Here is a 23634-nt window from a genome sequence, read left to right on the forward strand (position 1 = left end):
GTTTGTGAGTGAATAACTGACAACAGAAATGAGTACAAAGCACCTCTGCTCCCTAACACGTCCACAAGGATGTAGCCATAGGCCCAGACACCAACAGCTTAGGATCAGGTATGAGCACGCTCAGAAGTGTCTCAGTACCACTGACTTCTCCAGGTGTGTGGGGGTAGGAGCTCCCAAGTGGGAAACCTGGGAGTCAGAACCAGTCAGGTTCCACCAAGAGTTCCCGTCTTTCTGAAGAACCCCAGCTTTTCCATTTTTGAGTAGCGAGAACTTAGGACTTAGCTAATAGACACAGTCTCCAGTTCTTAGCGAAGCCTAGCACGAGGAGTATGAGGGCTATGAGCTTTGGCCAAAGGTTCTAAGCCAAGCTCCTCTAGGTCCAGGACGGCAGCTGCAAACTGCCATCCTGGACCTGGAAACTGGACCTGGAGCTGGAAATGGAGAAGGCAGAATCTGCTATACTGAAGACCCAAAATGTGGCTCACCTGGCCATCTCTACCAAGGAACCCAAGAAATCTTGTGGGTGAGTGCTGCTGGTTCGTTTTCCCCCCAGCCGAGGCCCTACAACTAAAACCTGATTGAGGCCAATCAGTATCTCTCTGCCTGGTCTTCTCTCTTCAGCCCCTCTTCTACTCCTCCCTAAATACCCTCCACCCGCCCATGTGTGGCACCACTGCCACTTAACCAACCCCTTTGGCCCCAAAGAAACTCAAACAGCTAGGAAGTGCATCAATCAACCTTTAATGTCCAAAAGAGGCATGGATGCAGAGCATAGGAGATGTGGCGGGGTCTGAGCCCCTGCTCCAGAAATGAGGAAGAAATGAACACAAACCAGACATTTCCAACTGGCCACACAAGTCTGGGAGGGCAGGGAAAAACACAGATTTTGACATTCATAAAAAGGTTTTGATACAGGGAACTCACTCACCATCCTAATTCCCACCCTCCCCTGTCAGCATCAAAAAGAAAGCTCAGCATATGCTAAAGGCTTGGGGAGGGGACATTCTCCTGCCTCCCCACCAGCCCCAAAGATGGAGTTGAAAAAAAATGAGCTGGATCCTAAACCCCCTAGTGTCAACCATACACATGAGAGTTTTTAATGCAATTTACAGGAATCAGCAGCTCAATCAGCAACGACTCCCCCCACCCTATCCCCACCCCATCCCTGTTTGATTTGATCAACAGACACGATTTCCCCAGCACTCTCCTTGGAATCTCCTCCCACTAGCGGTCCTGCTCATCTCCTGATACCTGGCATCCTTGCTGTAACACTGACCTCCAAAGTTCCTCTCAAGCCCCTCACTGCCCTGTATCACTTCCATCCTTATCTCCAGGAGGCTGCAACCGTCCACAAAGCCACTTTCCCTCTCCACCGAGAGCCAACTCCAGGGCAGATGGCAGCATGACCATCTCATTGTGGGCTGTCCTCCTAAAGCCTTCCTGGGAACAAACAGCCATAGGGCAAGCAGAGTATCTGGGCAAGATGGCTGAAGGGGGTGATACCTGTCTTCACCCCCAAAACAGACACCCCCAGAGGTTTTTAACAGAAAGGCCCATTTGAAACTAACTGTGCACCCTTATCTACCAATATACCCTAGAGATTCCACACCATACTGCCCCTCCCTCCCCTCTACCCCAAATCAAGACACACACACACATACACACAAACACACACATATACACAGAGAAGAATCAAGGGAAACATTGATTTGGTTTGATTGCTAAGACCTAACTAAGGAACTACAGTCACCAGAAATTCCCTTACCAGCCAACTAACAGGCTGCTCTAAGAGAACTCCAGAGGAATGAGAAAACTGAGGGCTAAGCAGGGAGCACACAGAAGTAGAGAAGAAAGAATGGAAAGGAAAAAAAAAAATCAAGCTAATCCAACTTCAACGTACTCCTAGCATGAGCTCTGGCAGGAAGAATAAAAGGTAATCCACAAAGACACTGCCCTTACTTAGAAACTCTCTGACAAAGACAGCAAGACAAATCTGCTCCCCACTCCCACACACCAAAGACAAACACGTCTCAGGGCCCCTTAAAGAATCCAGCCTGCCCCAACCCCCCCTCTGCCCCAAGCCGTGGAATCACAGTTCAGTGGAATATTCTCCCTGGTACTAGATCAGTCCCCCTGCCCTCTTTCTTTTCCCTCTCTCCTTGCCAATCCTAACATTGCCCCCCCTCCACGCAACCCCCCGCAGCCGCCCTGGCCTTTCCAAAGCATCATCCACCACCAGGAAGAGGCAGCTGCACAGTTTTAGTTCCACCTCCAGAAACTGATTTCTTTTCCCCAGCCCTCCTAGTCTTACAGGCTTTTTTTGAGGGCTTTTTATTTTGTATAGGGAGAGAAAGAGAAAAGAGGGAGGGTGGGACAGATTTCCTAGTGCAATACAACCAAAAAAATTTGTTTAAGTTTTGAAAAATAAACATAAAGCAGCCTTCTTCCCCAGGCAACTAAACAGAAAGAAGTTTGGTTTTGTTTACTGCGACATACACATGAAATCGAGTATACAGTCCATGCAGTAGCACAGCCATTGGAGAGGACATCCTGATGCTGGCCCCAGTGCAAAACAGTCCCAGCAACGCCGCCTGCTTGCCATCGCTGCCGCCGCCACTGACACCTTCCCTGCGGCCACCTAGCCTGACTTGAAGAGGAGGATTGCAACTTGACCCAAGTAAAAATAGATGAAGTGCTTTGTCTCGTGTGTAACGTAGCTGCCAAAATTTCGGCCCACGATACAATGCCAGGTAGGATTATATTTCTTGTCAAATTCCTAAAAGAAGAAGAAAAGGGAGAAGAAAGGTGATTAGGACAGCTGGAGGATGAAAAATCAGAATGGGAGTCTGATTAGTTATCACCCCCAGCCCATGGCCTCAGCTCCCCGAACCTCAGGAGCTCAGGTTCTGAGGCTGGCTAGGACACTCCTTCCTTCATTAATAATGTAACACCACAAAGGCTCCATTATTTCTCTCGCACACTTTACACCCTGATCATCTCTCCTCCCTCTAGCTACCCTATTCCACAGCCCACCCTGAGAGTCTTCAGCAAGGGAGAGAAGCCAGTGGAATAAAGGACCACTCCAGTGTCACACAGCACAAATAAAACAGGAGCAAGCCTTGCTGACTCGCCACCCACTGCCTCCCACGTTACTAAACCAGCATTTCCAGATGCCAAAAACCAAGACGCTAAAGTAAAATGGGGACCAACATGAGGGGAAGCAGGAAACAGTTCTGTGTACATCACATTAATGGCACTCCTGTGTGCCCGCAATGTGGGGTGTGAGCATCAGAACGAGGACCTCAGCCATGAAATCAAGGCAATTCCCTCACTTCCCTCAGGGGCACAAGTTCAGCATCAAAGCCACCTAGGAAATCCTTGTGACTTAGTCAGACAGGCAGCTCCCTGTCACCCTGGGGACGCAGCAGGAAACAGATGGCTCAGTTCTAGATGCATCCTGCCATAGTTGTGAAAGGGCAATAGCCCTCCACCATAGGCCAAGCAATGCTGCCAATCTTGGGGCTCTGTCTGTCCCAAGTGCTCAACATACAACTTGTCTGGATTCCTCACAGCTCCTGTACCACATGATTCCAAGAGGCATTATGGAACAGTGGAAAGGGCATGCATCACCAAACCCAGGTTTTATCCTGACTCAAGATTCTGTAACATAGGAGAACCATTTTACCCATCAGCAAAACAAGAAAACTGGACTAGATATAAGCTAAGGATTCCCCTGGCTCTGAGGATCCCATGATTCTGGAATCTCTCCCCAGACAGGACAGCAAGGCCATCAGTCAGCAAGGAGCCCTGGGCACCCCCAGGAGCTTTACTGGCTCTGTACCCTTGGCTTCACACACAGAAAGTCTCTCAGGACTCCAGAGCTCCCTCTTCTCATCCCACTCACCTTGTTAGAGTTCTGTAAAACTCAGATACCCTATCACCTCTAAGGACCAGAATGACACAAGCCCTAGGCATCCTTCTTGGGATACCAGAGCTGAGAATATTAAAGACTGGGACCATGCGACCAATGGACATGGATCCTGACAGGGAGTGAGGGGCTCTGGGTAACAATTCTCTAGCTCAGCTGATTCCTCACTATGTTAACCATATCCATTCACCCATTCACTCAGGAATTTTTCAGGGACTAATAAACCTATGGCCCCATTATTGCTTATCCATTTTTTAAAAATTATATATTCAAAAATTATATATTATATATTCAAACTTATATATTCAAACTTCTTAAGAAGGTGGGGGAGGAGGGCATGGTGCAGTACCTGAGTCCTTTTAAAAATAAAGAAAAGGAAACCTCCTACATGATGAGGATTATTATAGGGAGATCCCACTTTAAATAAAGTTCCCTGAAAATTTGTACATAGGCTTATATTATCCATTCAAATATCCTTGATATTCATTTTGAATAGTTCTAAATTGGGCCAGTTATACTGAAACCTGAAGCTTCTCTCCCCGATCCCTTGCAGTGACATTAATTGTAAACACACACACACACCAGCAGAGTTCCTATTAACAATTCCTAAGAGAAATGTTTTGTCAGTTAAGAATCACTCCCTCATTTCTCTGCTTTGCAGTTCCTAAAGTTTTGTTTTTTTTTGTTTGTTTGTTTGTTTGTTTTGCATGAGGTATACCTGCTTTCCTATGTCCCCAGCCCCAGCCCTCCCTGGGGCACAACTCAGCTGCCTAGCCCCCCACCCTGGCCACCAGCCACAGCTCTCCCAGTTCACCTTCTTGATATAGGCAGCGATGTCCTTCTCTATGTTGTACTTCTCCATAGCCTGTGTGGCGCAGTCAACAGCATCCTGTTGCATGTCCTCAGACATGTCTGCGTTCTTGATCACTGCCTTCCGGTCAGACATCGTGACACTGCAGAAGAAGCAAAGAGGTGAGGCTGAAAACCCCATGCTCTGAGCAATGAACATTAGCAATCGGCTATGGGCCTTAGTGAAAGAGGGGAATACAGAAGGTGAGGGCAACAGAAAACAGAAAACACAGATGAGAGGCAATAGGGAAAAGCTTAGCTCTGCTAAGCTTTTAGCAGAGACGTGGTCCCCAAGCCACAACACAAGGTAAATAGCTATCAGTTTTTATCATATGTAAAGTGAGGTTTTTCCCAACTCTAAATTTATCTTTTTCTGATATTTTGAATAGCACCAATAGGCAAGATACTACAATATATCACCTACTAGCTGTGTCTTTGGGTAAATTACCTAACTTTTGTGTTTTCATGCCATCACCTTAAAATGGGGACTGCAGTGTTATCCTGAGGGTAAACCAGGTAGCATAACACCTGAACACACTAAGCCCTTGATTTAATGACCATTATTACATCATTAGTATCACAGTGGAGAGGTGACAGAGTAGGAATCAGCAGGCCTGACTTAGGGTCCTGACTATGAACTCTTGTGGCTTTGGAGAAGTCACTTAGTCTTTCTCCGTTTGATTACTTCCATTGTAGCAATGAGGATAGCTCTCTATCAGGAGTTGTTATAAGGATTAATTAAAATTATATGAAAACATCTGCAAACAAAAACAGTCTATACCGGGGTCTGTCCCATTGGCTAGATTCAGCCTGCCACCTTTTTTTTATCCCACCTGTTTTTGTAAATAAAGAAACATGCTACAATGGCAGAATTGAGTAGTTGCAAGAGACTATATGGCCTATAAAGCCTAAAATATTTACTCTCTGGCCCTTTACAGATAAAGGTTGCCAACCCCTAGGCTACCAATGCCCAGTGGTGACTGAGACAACGAAAGGTGAAGAATTACGATTTTAACAGCCTGTTTCATATCTCCGCTATCTAAACCAAGGTATTCCTCCTAGAGCAACCAGAGTTCTGGGTAGACCTTGCATGGTCCTGTCCTAGGATGACAGAAAACCCAAGAGGGCTGGCCAGAACCTGCCTGGCGGTCTGCAGCATGTAAGTAAGGGTGCAACGTGAATAGAGGCGAAGAGCTGCAAAATCCTGTCCTCTGTTCTTGACCACAGTCCTGTCTCACAGAGCAGTAACAATGCACCCCCTCCCACGTCCCACCCCAAGCACCACTCCGGGGCCCAGCCCAGTGAACAAAAGATGCTGTCATTCCAGCCCTGAGCCTGTCTGATACAAGGCTACACCGGTTCTGCCTAATCAAGGAGAGAGATCCCTGTTACGATTCCAGGCCACCCTGATTTCAGTCCACACTAGCCTGTGGACTGGGTAGGCTGAAAGGGAAACAGAACTCATGATTATTCCTTTCGGCTGTACCAGATGCAAAAAAATGCATGTATGCCAGCTGGCAGTTGGGCAGCACCTCTGTCTGGCACTAACAAACTAAGCAGGGCTGGTTCCACTTCAGCAAAGGCTGACAGAACAACGGGTCAGTGGACCAGCACCCTCTGGCCCCACAACCCCTGAGAGGGCAAGTCCGAGCCTCGAGCTGCGTCTGTGCGCACTGCCTGGTGCTGAGGAAAGGTCCGGGGAACCCTGTTCAAGGCCAGACTAGCTTTGTGACCTTGGGGAAATCATCTTTTTAAACACCCATGATTTTTAAGTAAGATGAACGAGGCAGCTGCATGAGTCTGAGCAAAGGCACAAGAGCATCACAGGGGAAATGTGCTGCTATGAGATGAGCCTTCACACGTGAGGAAAACTAGTGGTACCTGGTGGCCTGTTCCAGCTCACCACTCAGCAAGGGGAACTTTTTATACACCCAAGGGTGGCGGTGGGACCAAGTTACAGACAGACAGGTTCAAGTGTGAAACTAGCACCTGTTTCCCCAGCAGGCTCACCTGCTCCACTGCCTCATCCCCAAAATCCAAAGGAACACGTTTATCACAGTAATTAAAAGCCGCCTTACTCTCCAGGAGCGAGCCTGCAGTTACGTAACGTGGGTCTTGTGACTACAATGCCCCGATTCTTCACCCTTGGCCCCCCGGGCGTCGGCGAGGTGACGCCGAGCCCCGCTCTCCCCGGTCCAAGGTGCCGCGGAGAAAAGAAGAGGGAGGCGCCCAGCCCGGGCCCTCCCTCCGGGGAAAAAGAGCGAGGAGCCTGGGCCTCGGGACAGAAGGATGGCAAAGGGCCCCAGGCCGGCCGCTCGGTCCCGAGCAGGAACCGCTTTGGAAAGCGAGAGGGGCACCCGGACAGCCCCCCACCTTGTATCCCCCGTTCTGGACCAGAGAAAGGCTAAGCACCCAATGACACGGCCGCCCTGCCCGCCCTCCGCACACACAAGCGCTCGCGCTTCCTCCCTTCAGAGCTCCCAAGAGGCCGTGGCCCGCCCGCCACGCCGTCACCCAGGAGGCCAGCACCTGCGGAGAGAGAACGCCTCCTCCTCCCACCTCCGCCCTCCCCCGAGGAGCGCCGGGGCGACTGGGCGTCCTCGCCGCAGAAAGGACGCCCCGGAGGGTGGCGGCGGCGGCGGCGGCGGTGGCAGGAGGAGCCGCGTCACGCCCGAGCCCTCGCCACCCCACCCCCTCGGCCCCCAGCACCAGAGGCCTCCACGCAGCGCGGGGAGACGCCCCCGGGGACCGAGCGCGACACCTGCGCAGCCCGGGGCTTCCAGCCGGGCCCCGGAGGTCGAGAGGGCACAGGGTGGCGCAGCTCGGAGGAGGGACGCCGGGAGCGTCACGCCAAAGCCAGCCCCGCCGCTCCCGGCCCCGCGGGCGGCGAGGAGGCCGCAGGGGCACCGAGAGGAGGGCCCCACGCGACGGGCGCCGGGCCGCCGCTCCGGGGACGCCCGCCACCGCTCACCTTCACGCAGGCGAGTCCGCGCGGGGCCCCGGGGGAGCAGCGATGGCCTGAGGCAGGGCGCGGGCAGGGGCGGTGTCCCCTCGGCTCCTCCTGCAGCAGCAGCCGCCGCCGCCGCGGTGTCCGGCTCCCGCAGCCCCCGGCCGAGCGCTCGCCGCCGCTGTCCGCCCTTCGAGCTTCCTCGGCCGCCCGCGCTCCTCCTCGCGCCCGCCGGCCCGCCCGCCTGGTCCGCGACAGCGCCTCGCAGCTCCGCTCCGCTCTGCCGCTGAGAGCGACCGACGCGCAGCCCCCCCTGAAATAGCGCCCCGCCCCCGCCCCCCCGCCGCGCGCGCCGCCGTCCGCGCTCCCCATTGGCTGGGTCCGCCAGGCCCCGCACTGCGGGCTTCTCCCCGCGCCGCTCTCGCCCCACATCTTGTTTCCTCCCACAATGCCTCGGGGCAGAGAAAGGGGCTGGGGAGGGGGGGTTGGGGAGGGGAGGGGGAGGGAGATGTGGCCTTAGGAAAAAAAGAAGAGGAATGCGGACCCTTCTACCCAGGGTTGGAGAGGCCCTGCCTAAAAAGGAATAAAGAGGTGAGGCTCAAAGAGAGGGAGAAAGGGAGGAGCTAAAGACCCCAGTCCCAGAAAGAATAAAGTAAGAGGGGGACGGAGATTTCAGACCCAAGGAGCTGATGGGGAAGAGGTAGAGATCCTAACTTTAGGGAGAGGCAGGGGAAGGTGAAGTCATCAGTCTCAAATGAGAAGACAGGACCCCTTCCCTCCCCCCATATCTGTGGGAAGGAGAGGAACGGCCAGCCCGCGGAGAGGTAAAAGTCCAGCAGCCCCAGGGCCCTTCCCTTCACTTTCTGGGAAGGTCCCCTCCCCGTGCAGCTCTTACCCCCCCACCCCCAGGCTCTAGGCCCCAGGACCTAAACTCCCAGCTGGGGGCTCCAGCTGCTGTTTGTGTTCAAGAGCAATGGAGGCAGACCCAAAGCACAGTTGTGAGAAGAGAGGTTTGTCTTTGGTACAGAGGCCCCTGTGAGAGGAAGCGTTTCTGGTTAGTAGGTCCCTACCTGTCTGGTTAGACAGGACTGGAGGGGGAGTGAACAAAACCCCCTAGAGGTGGGACCCGTAGCATGTCAGAGCTGCGAGGAGCCTTAAAATTCACCTCATCCATATTCCTCACCTTATAAAGGAGAACCAAGGTGCGGAGAGGGGAGAGCCCTTGCCAAGTCAGCACAGGTCAGGCCTGGACGTGGCTTCTAGGCAGAAAAGTGGTGCTTCTAGGCACCAACCCCTGTGCTAGCTGAAGAGGCTGTTGGTGAGCATGCGTGTAAATGCATGTGCGCCCTGGGAGAGTGCCTGCCCTTCACTCCATCCCCACCCACCGCCAGCGATCAGGAAACATCTGTTTTTTTCTTCCCCTCTGTCTCACAAAGGAAGTGTCTACCTAGAGAAGTGGTCTGTTGGGAACCAAGCATTTGGGCCACACAGTGAGGGTTAAGAAGCTCCCATTCCCATTATTTTCCCTTCACTGTCCCAAACCATAGTCAGGAAGTCATACTTGCTTTGGCCCTGGCCTGCTCTGGTTTGGAACATCATTATTTAGTGTTCATTATATGTCAGGGGAAACTTGACAAATCCTCCCCTCCCACTTCTGCTTTCCACAGCTCTCATCTCCCAACCTCAATCAGGATGTTAGAGAAATAGGCAAGGCCTGAGCTATCTCCTTACATCAAGGATATTCTGATGTCAGCCTCTGGGTGAGTGAGTGGGGGGCACATGTGGGAAGGGAGGGAGGAGAAGGATGCTTTATCCACTTAGGGCTTGCAGAGAGTTAATCTCATGGACTACTGGAAGAAGAACTGGTACCCTCTTCCTCCAGTGATGATTAGCTTCCAGCCCCTGCTATGACCTGAAGGTCAGAAACACTGTGTATGGTTGGGCAAGTGGTTCATTGTACCAAGGCATTCAGCCTTAGAACCAGTATGCAGCCTGCACTCCACTTGCGAAGCTGTGTGCTCTGATACAGGCCAGCGTCCACCCAAAAGATGTGTGCCTTTTTCGAGCATGCATAGGACTATGAACTGGTGGTGGTCCTTCCAAAGCCATGCAGCCAGGGTATAAATCCTCCCTCTTCCTGGCCCCCCTTCCCTATAGTAGAGTAGGGCAAAAATTTGGTCATTCCTAGTCCTGGGCTGTGGTGGGGTGGAGGGAGGGACACCTACCTTAGTTGAAGAGAATTTCAACTAATAGCAGTCAGAACCAAGACTTTTTATTTTATTTTTTTATTTTTTATTTTTTTATTAGTTTCAGGTGTACAAGACAAAGTAATACTTAGACATTTATCATTTATATCCCTCACACTGTGTGATCCCCCTCCCCCATGCACTATCCTTCTGACATCGCACAGAGCCATTACATTTCCACTGTCTCTATTCCTAATGCTGTACTCCACTTCTTGTAAGTATATATATACATATATATATGTACATATATATATACATATATATAAAATTATAGTTGGCATTCATTATTGTTCAGCTTCAGGTGTACAGTGCCGTGATCAGGCATCTACATCATCCCTGAGGTGGTCTCCCAAATGGAACACGTGTCCGTCAGATTCCCTACAAAATCTTTACAACATTATTGTTACGTTCCCCAAATTAATTTTCAAAACCCCTTGGCCATCTTGTGGTTACCGACTGTTTTCTAATCCCCTCACCTTCCCCCTTATCCCCACACCCCAGCCCATCTAACAACCCTCAGTTTTTCCTCTTTGTCTCCAAAACTGTTTCTGATTAGTTCATTCACTTATTCTTTTCTTTAGATTCCGCATATAAGTGAGATCATATGGTATTTGTCTTTCTCTGTCTGACTTATTTCACTTAACATAATAGAACCAAGACTTTTAACTTTTAAGAAATAAAGGTGTGTGTGTGTGTGTGTGTGTGTGTGTGAAATGTGTGTGAACAGGACTAAACTCTAGGATATCAGGGAGACCTGTTAATAACAGTATGGTTTATAGATAAGAGTTAATATTTATAGAGCCCTCACTGTGTGCCAGGCTCTATTCTGAGTGTTTTAAATGTATGTATTATTGTATTTAATCTCTGAAACAATTACAGTGAGTATATTACTATTCCCCTGTACAGAGGAAACTGCTGTTTAGAGAAATTCAGTAATTTGCCCAAGATTACCCAGCTTGTCAGTGGCAGGATTCAAGCCCAGGCTGTCTACTCTGCCACTCCACTCTCCAGTCTCCTAACATAGAAAAGAAAAAAGTGTAAACCATGGGTTCAGTGCTCCATCTAAATAATACCAGCATTTCCTGAGTTTATCTGACTCCAAAACCCTTTTTTATCCAAATACTTATTAACATCTCCAGGAACTACTATTCCACAGGACACAGTTTGGGAAACTTGTGCTATACCAATTACTGCTATTTATGTAAAATGCTTAACTGTTTAGGATAATTACTATGCAACATAGTAACTGTAGTAATTACTGTGTCAGCTAACTTGGTGCACGTTTTTATTTGATGTCACTTCACATTCGTGATTGCCCAGTTTTCTGTCGCCCAGCTAGCTGAACCTTATCTTCACATTTAAAAATCCGAGGGGACATTTGTTTTTGTGTCATCTGTGGCCCCTTACTCTCTGTCTACTTCTTTAACTTAAGGATTCTCCAGGGCACTGGGCTTCAGTCACTGCTCAATTTGAGTAGTTTCATCCACATGTATGGCTTTTACCATGATCTGGGCCCTGGTAGCCCTCCTAAGTCCCAGATCTCTCCATTGTGGGTATCGCGTAGATTCTTCAGACTATTCGCATATGCCCTCATAAACCCTGGCCATGAAGACCATTGGCTGTGGAGCCAAAATGCCTGGATTCTCACTGCTTTTCACCACTCTACCAGCTGTGCAGATCCGGCCAAGCCATTCAACATCTCAAAGTTTCATTTTCCTCATCTATAAATCGAGAATAAGATCTACCTCTTAGAGTTGTGAGAAAATGCATGAAAAATTCTTGGCACAATACCTGGTCTATATAAGTGATTAATAAGAGTTAGCCATCATCAACATCTTTCTTCTAGACTTGTTTCCCTTCCCTGTATTTCTTATCTCAATTCATGACCCCATTATTCACCCAGTCACCAAGTTAGAAACCTGCGGGTCCCACTGGATTCCCTTACCATCACTCACCTACTGGCTGTTTCTCCAGTTCGTGTCTCCTTTCATTATAAGTGCCTCATTCTCATTATGAATGCCTTGCATCAGACACTTATCATGTCTTCCCATTGGTTCCCTGCTCCCGTTCTTGGCTCCTTTTCTCCAAATCCATACTGCAGTGATTTATCTAAAATGCAAACATCCCAGGCACCTCTCTCTCTCTCTCTCTCTCTCTCTCTCTCTCTCTCTCTCTCTCTCTCTCACACACACACACACACACACACACCACCTCTCTGCCTTATCTCCCCACACTTCTCATATCCGTCTTCAATCTCTAGTAATACCATGAACTGCCTGTGGTTCCCCCACACCCAAGTCCTTTGTCCATGTGGTTCTCTAGCCTATGAGGCTGTGGCTTTCTTTCCTGGCTAACTCCTTTGTTTGAATGTCGTCTACAAAGTCTTCCCTGAATCCTAGGTGGGATACGTAGCCCTCTTTGGTGCTTTGGTACATCTGGGGCTTGTCACTGACCACATTTTATTAAACTTGTCAATCTTAGGTTTGTCTGTAGTTCCTTGCAGACAGGGATCACACCTTATTTATGTGTGGGGCTGCAGAACTTAGCACAGTTCCTGGAACATGGGAAGTTCTCTGTAAGTATTGGTTAAACTGATCATGCTCATTAATAGCTGAAAAATACAGCTTGGAAAGACCACTGTTTCTTCCGCCACCCAAAGAACCATGGCCATCTCTCTAGAACCAGCAATGAATGCTTTTTACACTGGGCCCTTCCTGCCTAGAGCTGAGTTGCTAGCTAAGGTAAATCATTGTCAGGCCTGGGTAAAGTCCAGGCCTGATTTCTCAATTGATTTCCTCCTCACACTTGCCACTGGATATTTGGCTGATATCCTGACACCTGATAAAGACAACCAAGAGCTCTCCCATCCCAGCAGACTGTGTCACCCAGAAGACAGAGACCATGGCAGTGACAGAGTTCATTTCATCAAGCCCTTTAGCTTTTGACTTGCTTCGAGAGCTCCAGGAGGATGGAGATTCCCACTGCAGTATAAACCCTGGTGCCAGTCCCCTCTGCCAAGTACCCAATGGGAAAAACCTAAGGAAGAAAGCAATATGACTAGAACTACTGGAATCTGCCCCAATTCCTTGCTGATTTTTTGGGTGGCCTGGAAAGACATACTTCCCTAGGCCACCATTTACCAAGCCCCAAATATTGCTGCTCCTCCCCTGAAACCTGGAGAAGCCAGCCAAGGTCAACCATGTGACTGGGAGCTAGTGAGATAAGCACTGGACTGGGAGTCAGAGGAAAAGTTCTAAAGCCCAATGTGGCTCTAGTCAAGTCATTTCACCTCTCAGAATCTGGATTTCTTCATCTAGAAAATGTAGGAATGGATAATCTATAAGGTTTCTGTCGGCCCCCTATGACTTTTTGATTTCAATACCCCCTACTGTGTTTCCCCGAAAATACGACCTAGCTGCCATCAGCTCTAATGCATGTTGGAGTCACAAGTCCACCTTTTAATTAGATCTTATATTAATTTTTGCTCCAAAAGACGCATTAGAGCTGATGGTCCGGCTAGGCCTTATTTTCAGGGAAACACAGTATCACAAAGGGTACCTTCCCTGTGAGTCAGAGAAATATTAGTTAGACATATATTCACAAAGTGATTACCCCCCTTCCCCAATCTACTGCCCCTCTGACATCGTACATAGCTGTTATAATTCCATTGAGTCTATTCCCTATGCTGTACTCCATATCCCGTGACCATATATATATATATGTATATATATATACATATATATATATATAGTAAATTATAGTTAATATACAATATTATTCAGCTTCAGGTGTACAGTACAGTGGTCAGGCATCTATACCATCCGTGAAGTTGTCTCCCTAATAAGACAAGTGCCTGTCTGACACCCTACAAAATCTTTACAACATTATTGATTACATTTCCCAAACTGTCTTTCATATTCCCCTGGCAATCTTGTGGTTACCAATTTGTGCTTTCTGATCCTCTCACCTTCTACCTTATTCCTACCCCCATCGCATCTAGCAACCCTCAGTTTTTCTCTATATCTCTGAGACTGTTTCTGATTTGTTTGTTCGTTTATTTTTTAGATTTCAAATAAAAGTGAGATCATATAGTGTGTTTTTTTCTCCATCTGACTTAGTTCACTTAGGATAATGTTCTCTAGGTCCATCCATGTTGTTGCAAATAGTAAGATTTCATTCTTCTTTATGGCCGAGCAATACTCCATTGTATGAATGTACCACAATTTCTTAATCCAGTCATCTACCGATGGGCATTTTGGTTGTTTCCACGTCTTGGCTATTGTGTGTATTTTCACTTTCTTTATGATAACCTTTGAAGCACAAAAGTTTTTAATTTTGATGAAGACCAATTTGTTTTTCCTTTTGTCACTTATACTTTTGATGGCATATCCAAGAAATCACTGTCTCATCCAAGATCACAAAGATTTACTCCTATGTTTTTCTTCTGTGAAATTATCTATTTTTGGTTAATATCTATCTGCTAAATTATCTATTTTTGGTTAATTTTTGTGTATGCTGTGAAGTAGGATCTAACTTCATTGTTATGCATGTGAATATTCAATTATCCCACATCATTAGTTGAAAAGACTGTTCTTTCACCACTAAATTGTCTTGATACCCTTCTCAAAGATCAACTGACCATGAATATAGGAATTTATTTCTGGAGTCCCACTTCTATTCCATTGATCTATAGTTATGATCCATGAACATAGGATTTCTTCCCATTTATTTAGGTCTCCTTTAATTTCTTTCAGTAATATGTTATATTTTTCAGTGTACATGTCTTGCACTTCTTTTGATAAATATATTCCTAAGTGTTTCATTATTTTTGATATTATACATTGAACTGTTTTCTTAATTTCATATTCATATTGTTCAATGCTAGTGTATAAAAATGCATTTGACTTTTTTGTATTGTAGTTTGTATTTTGCAACCTTGCTGATCTCATTCATTAATCCCTAATTGTGTGTGTGTGTGTGTGTGTGTGTGTGTGTGTGTTAGAATTTTCTACATACAAGATCATATCATATATGAATATTTTTACTTCTATCCAATATTGGTGCCTTTTATTCATTTTACTTGCCTAGTTGTCCTGGCAAGAATCTTCAGTATAGTGTTGAATAGAAAACATCTTTGTCTTGTTCCTGATCTTAGGGGAAAGCTTTCAGTCTTTCACCACTAAGTCTAATGTTAGATGTGGGGTTTTTGTAGATGCTCTTTATACTAGTTTGTTTGTGAAAAGGTATTGAATTTTTTCAAATACTTGTTTGGCATCTATTGAGATGATCATGTGGTTTTGGTCCATTATTCTATTAATATGGTGTATTACATTGGTTTTCAAATATTAAACCAATCTTACCTTCCTGTGATAAGTCACATTTGATAATGATGTATGATCCTTTTTATATGTTGCTGGGCTCATTTTGCTTCTATTTTGTTGAGGATTTTTGCATCTATATTTATAAGTGATATTGGCACATAATTTTCTTGTCTTTGCCTGATTTGGGTATGTACTGGGTAGTACATAGAATGAGTTGGAAAGTGTCCCCTCCTATTTTATGTTTTGGAAGAGTATGAAGGATCGGTATTAATTCTTTGAACATTTTGTATAAGTCATCTGGGCCTGGAATTTTTTCTGTGGGAAGTTTTTAAAATACTAATGTAATTTTTACTTCTTTTAGGTCTATTCAGATTACTTACTTCTTGAAGTAGTTTCAGTAGTTGGTGTCTCTCTAACAATATGTCCATTTTATCTAGGCTATCTAGTTTGATAGCATTAAATAGTGTAGTTGTTCATAGTATTCCTTTACAATCCTTGTTGTTTTTCTAAGGTCTGTACTAATGTCTCTTTTTTCATTCGTCATTTTAATAACTTAAGTCTTCTTTTTTTTCTTGATCACTCTAGCTAAAGATTTGTCAATTTTGTTCATCTCTTCAAAGAACCAACTTTTAACTTCATTAATTTTTTTCTATTGCTTTTTTCTATTGCACTCAGGTGATATAAGCTGCTTGGGTCAGGGGAAGCTCAGACTGGAACTATTTCTTTAAGCATCTGGATTCAAGCTCAACTCCTTGTCTATTTCACTTTAAATCAGGACTCCTTTGCGCGCTCTCTCTCTCTCTCTCTCTCTCTCTCTCTCTCTCTCAGTGTCTCCATCAACCTCATGACTCTTGGAGTAATAGGACAATAAAGATAGAGACCACACTATTACTTGGGGGGCTGTGAGGGACAACAATTCCATTAAATCCATAAACATTTCTAAAATCTGTAACAAGCTCTGAGGAAGGTACTAAGGGGAAAAGGGCTGAGTAACCAGAAGCAGCCTCAGACTTTTCCAAGCTCCCAGTCTAGTTGGGGAGAGACACATGTACTCAACCAACTTTAACACAGGCCAGACTACAATGAGAGCAATGATTGAGAGTAAGCACATGGGAGGTGGGATTGGGGGCATTTAATCTGTCTGGAAGAGTCAGGGAATAGAAGAGTTGGCATTTGAGATAAGTCTTGAAGCATGGTAGGATTCAGGGGAAAAGGGAAGGAGGGAAGGTTCTTTAGTCAGAGAGAAGCACATAAGCCAAGGCAGGGAATGGTAGGAAGCCAGGCCTGGCAGGGACAGAGTGTGCTGGGGAAGGAAACAGCCTGGACGGAAAAGCTAGAGCCAGACTTTGGAGGGGCCTAAAGGATGTGCTAAGAAACTAGAACTTTAAGAAACTTGGGGCCCCCTGAAGGACACTGAACAGGAGGATGACATGACCAGCCTATATAGGAATTTGGGGCTGCAACAGAAACCTAAGTTGGTTTATTCAGGCTCTCTGATGCCATCCACATCCCTAGTAGAAGCAGCAGAGACAGCTGCCTTTACTCTTGTTGATCACCCCTCACTGGGACTCTCTCCTCCCTAACTTCCATGGCATAGCACTTCTCTGATTTCCTTCCGACCTCTCTGCATGCTTTAGCAGGCTCCTCTCCTCTGCCCATTCTAAGTGTTGGTGTTCTTTAGAGTTCTGTTCTAGATGCTTTCTCTTTCTCACCAGACCCTTGTCCCTTGGAAAGCTCACATGCTGCCATGGTTTCAATGACTAGCAATGGATTGGGAACTCCCAAATCTATATGTAGCTTTCTCAGGCCTCTCTCCTTATTTAGACCCATCAGATCTAACTACGTTGCACATCTCCATTTAGGTGCTACATTCATTACAGTTAGGTCCAGCTGTGAGTAGAAGGAAAACCCCAAGCAAAACAACCCAAACAAGATAGGAATTTATTTCTCTTTTAGAGAAAAGGAGTCCAGAGGTGTTAAGTCCAGGCTTGGTATAAAAACCTGGGAGTCGAGTCTCTGAAATCTGTCCCTTTATCTCTATCCCCAAGCCACCAATCCTCCCCTAGGTCAACTGCAACAGCTTTGTCATTCTTGCTCCTCTCAAATGTATTCTGTACATCTACAATGTCCAAAATGGTAGCCACCAAACACATGTGGCTATTGAGCACTCAAAAAGTGGCTAGTCCAAATTGAGATGCACTGTAAGTGTAAATACAGACTGGATTTCAACAGCTTAATAGGAAAAAAGTAAAATATCTTAATATTTCTCTATTGATATGTTAAACGATAATATTTTGATGTATTAAATAAAACATTATTTCAAATTAATTTCACTTGTTTCTTTTTACATTTTTAGTGTGGCTACAAGAAAATTTCAAATTACAGGTGGCTCACCTTTCTAGTTCTCATTGTTTCTATTGAACAGCACCGCTCCCCACAAAAGCAAAAATGATCTTTCTAAAACACAAATCTGAACATGTCACCTGGCTTCTTAAAACGTTTCAGTGGCGTATTGTCTTTAGGATAGAGTTCATGCCATTCAATATGGTTTTCAAGCCCTCCCTGACCCGTTCCCAGCCTCGCCCTCCAGCCTCATCTTTCACAACCTCCTCCATCCGTCTGCCCCCTGCACACTACGCTCCAGTCCTACACACTTCTTTCAGTTCCTTACATGTACCAGGTGTGCTCTAGCCCCTGGCCCTTCACACATGCTCTTCCTGTGCCTGGAACACTGCTTCCGCTCTTGGGTGGCTTAATGCTCCACTCATCTTTCCAGCCTCAGCTTAGATGTGTCTCTTCCCTGGGAGGCCTTCCCAGCTACCCTGCTTCTCTGAGTTCCCATTACTTCTCTATCCTGACCTCACCCCACCCCACCTCCAATTAACAGTGTGCCAACTAACTATGTCCTTCTCCAGATTGGTTGGAATCTTGCCTCATGTTCTGGGGATACTGTGGTATCCCCAGCGCCTAGAACAAAGGCTGGTACATGGTCAGTAGTCAACAGGTATTTGCTGAATCAATGAATGACTTACCCCAAAGCCAGATAAAGTTTCAATGGAGGGTTGGGCCAGACTAGATGACTTCTAAGTCTTAAAGAAATGGCTATGCAGTGACCCTTATGTTCCCAGTTTGGGAAGTGAGGCATAGGGAAATGCGCAGCATGTTACCTGGTCTTCAGTCCTGCTCTAGGCCTCATAGGCCCATTGATGGAGACCCAGGCCACCACTGTCTCTTCCTTCTCCCCAGGAAGCACAAATGGCATTGACTGTCCTCCCAGGAAAGCTCCCTGGCAGGTGCCCCAACATTTTTAGAAAGGGCTATATTGAGGATTCTCACCAGACATGAGCTTCCTCCTGAGTGGGGGTGGGGAAGGGGGGGTTGAAACAGGGAAGGCGGTGAGGAGGGTGCTTCTGAGTTGCTCTTTACCCAGCATCAGGAGAATTGATGTGCGTGTTGCTAATGGAGTGTGAGCCTCTCTGTGGAGGTTTCCTTTTAGGAGACAGGAGGTGAAGGTGATGGGGGAATGGGGACCCAGAGGTGAATGAAGACAGAAAAGAATTTGGAGTCAGGAAGACAGAGAGGGGTTCCTGGGGCTCCATTGCTGACTTACTGTGTGACCCAAGTCACTTAACCTCTCTGGGCCTCAATTCCTCATCTATAATCAAAAGAGTCTGCTTTATGCCTATCTGGAGGGGCTGTTGTGAGAATGGAAGGCAATAATGGATATAAATGGGCTTTGAAAATAGAAGAATCAGAGTAAAAGTACCATGCAAAGACAAGGTTTTTAGGCTATTGTTCTGTTTGGGCACGAGATGACCATATTGTGGGAATGAGGCTGGGAGTGGTGGGTGGGAACCCTCCTTCTCAAAACTAAAGTGGCAGTGCTGGAAACCTTCCCCCCAGCCATAACCCAGTAGCCTGATTTACCTGTTCTAAACTTGCACCAGAGAAGCTGAGTCTTGAACAGAGCCTTGAAAAAAGTGGGCCCAGCTGGGAATCTCAGGGTCCTGAAAGGGGTGGAGTCCCATTTTGGCCCCCTCACTGCTTCTGGCACACACAAACACACACCCTTCGCCGTTAATACCCACACTCCAGGTCCTCTACCCAGGTCCTTGCACCTTAGAGCCTCCTGTGACCCCTTCTCAACTTGGAAGGGCTCTCACTGGATTGACACTGCCCTTTACCCAGCTAGAGACCACGCTGCTGTGGGCTCCTCCATGTGGAGTCCCTGATCCCAAAAGCGTCCAGCATAGAAAGGGTGGCTAGATTTTCCTCTTTCCTATTGAAGTGGGTCCTGAAGTTAGGATGCATGCTGAGGTCTTCCCTCCCACCTGGCAAAGCCATTGCTCACAGCTTTTATTATCCTTGTCTCTCTTTTCCTTTCACAGCCAGGTCAGATCTCACAAAGCAATCAGTAGTACCTGCAGTTCCCAACCTGGAAAACTGAAAACACGTTCCCCAGTATGCTGCCAGCAGTAGCCAGCAAGAAGAGGCTCTGTAATTACAGACAGGCAGGAGTTTGCCTTCCTGTTCTCACTCATCTATGAAACCCTTCCATTCCCTTCATTTCCCGTGGTGCCTGCCTTGAAAAAGGAAATGTGAAACTGGGCCCGTCAGAAAACTGAGTTCCAATTCCCTAGTCCTCCATGGGCAGATATTAGAACTTGCTATGATTCGAATCCATTCAATCATGTATTCATTCCTTCATCCAAAATACATTTAATAGCCCCCTGCCAGGTGCTAGCACTGGGCCAGCTGTTGGGAACACGCCTAATGTGACCCAGGCCCTACTTTTGAAAAGCTCACAATGTAGTAAGGAAGTTAAGGTATATGATATAAGTAGTCACAGGGAACAATAGAAAAGTGATGTGTAATAAAGTGACGATAAAATTCTGGCTAAGAGAAAGATAATTTTGGAAAAGGTGGCTGTTTCTTGAGAGGTAATATAGTATAGTGGCTGAGAATACAAACTCTGGAGACACAGGCCTGGGTTCAAAGCCTGATTTTGCCACTTAATAACTGTGTAACCCAAATGGATAAATGGGGAGAATTTTGTAGTTATTTTGAAGAAAAACGTAGTGTCCAGCACATATGTAGTAGAGCTCAATACATGTCAGCTGGTATAATCAGGGAATGTTACAGAGTGTGGGTTTTCTGCTCATGTGGAGCAGGAAGGTAGAGCATTCTAGAAGGATAGGGGCACAGAAAGAAAATGTGATATTTTTACAGAATTCCTGTTGACAACAGCTTAGCCCATTAGAAGGGAAGAAAGAGATGAGGCCAGTAAATTGGGTTGGGGTTAAACTTTGGAACACTGAATGCCAAAATGAACTTAAGGCGAAGTACAATGACACAGACAACTGTTATAGGCCAGGGTACCCACCTAGCTCCAAGCAATGGCCCTCATCTTTAGAACCACGTTCTGTTGAACCAAACTTCAGGGTCTCCAAAGATGGGGAGTCAGCCCTTGGGGCTTGGTGCAGTGTGTTGGCCTATCTCCTGGATTCTGCCCACCTGGAAAGGCTCGTTCCTTTCTCTCCAGCAGATTGAGCCCTGGGATTGGGGCTGAAGGAGAAGATCCATCATATTTCACAAGGATGAGTGGATCTGAGCATCTCTGCCCACCAGAAGGGGCACAAAGGCTGGAAGAGACCTCAGGAAAGGTGGCTGATGTGGAGAGACGTGGGAGTGGAGGGTAGATAAGGCCAGGCAAGGCTAATTAGGCTTATAGTCATTATCACTAGCCTGTTTTCCTCTGGGGTTATACAGAACCTCCTCAGTCTTAGTTGGGAGTAAGGCAGACTGAAAGCAAAGATTTCATCAAGCACAAAACAAACGAAGGAGACGCCTTGCTGGGAGACTGTAAAAGGGGGCAAGAATCCCAGAGAGTGATTCCTAGCTGAGGAGCATTCCAACTCAGGGTGGGATGAGGGGCCAGACTGGGAGGCAACGTGATACGGTGCAAAGGGAAGAATCAGGAGGCCTCTGTTCTTATCCAGGCCGTGTCTCTCTTTGTGGAGTTTGGGGAAGTCATTTCCTCTTGGCCTCTGTTCCATCTCAGTAAAACAAAAGGGTTTTCCTGGAAGATCTCAGCTGCTTTTACAGCTCTGTACTCAAGTTAAGCAATGCCCTGCTGTTAGGATTTGGGGTGCTGGAGTGTGTCCTAAATATTGGAAGAAACCTAGAACAGCCACAGCTGAGAGAAAAGGAAACTAGATTTGTTGTCCTGAGCCCCCAATTCTCCCGGGTAGGGCTACAGAAGGGGTGGGGAGAGGAGGGAGAATGAGGAGAGGGAGGGGGACAGCCTATCTAAGCACCTGACATCTCCAGGGCAAAGGAAGTTAACTGGTAAGAGGTTTCTTCTCCCAACTCCAGCTACCTCAGGATGCTGTGGAAAAGCTGCATTATAATCGATAGCCTCATAAATAAATAAAGAGTCAACGCATCCAGTCTCCAGCTCAGGCCTTCTTCACAGGAAAATCGAACCTTGACCCACTTCTGCTCACCCAGTCTGGATTTTGAATGCTTGCAGGTCATTTTAGGCATCACGCTGCCTCTGGGCTGGCCTGCCCTGCACCCCATCCAAGAAGGTCAAGGGCTGGGGATTGTGCCCTCCTCCTGCCCCCCTGTCCCCGCCACCCAAGAAGGCCCTCCCTCTTTTGTAGTCTCCCTTCTCCCAAGTCCCCTGGGGCTCTCTCATTGTGAGCTATCTCTCTTACTTTCATCCTCCTACCCCTGGTAAACTCCCTCTCCTTTTAGCTCTGCCCTTTGCTTCTCACCTCTGCTGATTTCATGCATTTCTTCTGACCACTGCTTGGCGCCAAACAGAATCAGCAGCAGGAGGAAGGGAGCTGCTCCCCAACCTCTGGAGTCTCCCTCTCTACCCACCGCTCAGACTTCTTGTTATTGATTGTCAATGAGCCCTCAGGGTCTGACAGAATAAATATATTTCTGGAAGCAATGGACAAAGACCCTTGTAACTTCACAGAACAGATACGTGCCAGCAAGTTGACTGCAAAGTGGTCCTTCCTCTCTCTGACTTCTTCTATAGCACTGACGATGTTTTGCTAGTAGGAAAAAGCAGATCTTCGATAAAGCAAGGTCAATGTTTTAGACCCCAAAGACCAGGATGATGGTCAGGCCTGTGTGTTAACGAGCACTGCCTTCTGGGTGAGCCTTGAAGCCCCTCAGGACCTCCCCGCTGCTTGGGTGGCCCGGTGTCCCCGCCACCTCCTGGCCCAGACAGAGAACACTCCCATGCCCAAGGATTTTGAAGGGCTCCTTGGTCGGTAAGCATGAAGAAAGGACTTGCTGAACTTGGACAGCCCTCTTCGTTCATAGCGAGTGACCACCACTCTCCAGGGGATTCCTTGGAACCAAACATTCCTTCAAAGATTTCTACTAGACTAGAAGGTACTACACCCCTGCTTTCTCTTTTTTCCATGTATACAGTTTAGAATATTCTGTTTCCATTTCCTTCTGCCGTGGGGCTTCCCAGCCCCACCTGATCTCCTCCTGTCATCACTCATTACCTGAAGGACCAGCTGGGAGGGTGACTCTGTAACCCACATCCCACCGTGCTTCCCAGCACAATGAACAAATCGGTGCTGTTGTGAGATGCCAACACTGCAGTTCCTTTCCCTCGGCACTGATACTCGGGGTTTCCCGTCCCGGGGAGGAACACGGGCCTAGGAAGCAGTCAGTATTCCGGGCTCCAAGCTCTCGTGTGGCTATCACAGAGCTGGCTGCCCAGCAAGTGGCAAAGGAGTCATTCCCTAGTACCTCCGAAGAGGCAAGGGTGACCAGTAGCACAGTTCAGTGGACTTGTAAAGCTGGTGACTAATTTGCAAGGCTGCACGAATGAACTCCCCCCACATACGGGGAACAAGTCTATACAATGGACTTCCTACCTCAGGAAGAGGTTATGAATACAGAACGACAATCTTCAGTCATAGCTCTTAGAGCCGAAAGGGTCTTCAAGAAGTTATTTAGCCCAGCTTTTCCCTTTGAGAGCCCCCAAAGACCAGCCTTGAAGTGACTGGCCCAGAGTCTCCCACAGGGCACTGGAGTCCAGCCCTAGGCTCCCAGCTCTACCCACAGCACAGGCGGGGGCTGGCACTGAGCACATGGGTTGTGGCTGTCACCAGAGAGGAACTGGCAGCAGACACAGCAGACTATGTTTTCTTTGCAGGCTGAGGGTAACTAGAGGAAGCTGAGAATTCCTCTGCTCTGCTCTGCCTCAGGCAGGAGGAAGGGAAAAGTGGAGGAGGAGGGGAGCAGGGATGGTCAGGGGCTCTCACTCCAAAGCGGGGACTGCTCCAGCTCCTAGGATAACCGAGGTCC

At 47.4% G+C, this 23634-nt stretch overlaps 1 protein-coding gene and 1 long non-coding RNA gene across 2 annotated transcripts; one reads left to right on the forward strand and one right to left on the reverse strand.

The window, feature by feature from the left end:
• Positions 1-725: 725 nt before the first annotated feature.
• On the reverse strand, positions 726-7893 carry DYNLL2 (dynein light chain LC8-type 2). The gene is made up of 3 exons (XM_081027844.1): positions 7749-7893; positions 4743-4881; positions 726-2776 (listed from the first exon to the last, which is right to left on the reverse strand). Exons 2-3 carry the CDS (start codon positions 4872-4874, stop codon positions 2639-2641), a joined length of 270 nt encoding a protein of 89 aa, XP_080883970.1. The 5' UTR covers positions 4875-4881; positions 7749-7893; the 3' UTR covers positions 726-2638.
• Positions 7894-8191: 298 nt separating this feature from the next.
• LOC308488508 lies at positions 8192-22250 on the forward strand. Its single transcript, XR_013991903.1, has 3 exons — positions 8192-8315; positions 9392-9484; positions 19680-22250. It is a non-coding gene; the product is annotated as an uncharacterized lncRNA (long non-coding RNA).
• The last annotated feature ends 1384 nt before the right edge of the window (positions 22251-23634 follow it).

This window comes from Rhinolophus hipposideros (assembly GCF_964194185.1).
Source record: "Rhinolophus hipposideros genome assembly, chromosome: 20".
In the NCBI taxonomy this organism is placed as follows: Eukaryota; Metazoa; Chordata; class Mammalia; order Chiroptera; family Rhinolophidae; genus Rhinolophus; species Rhinolophus hipposideros.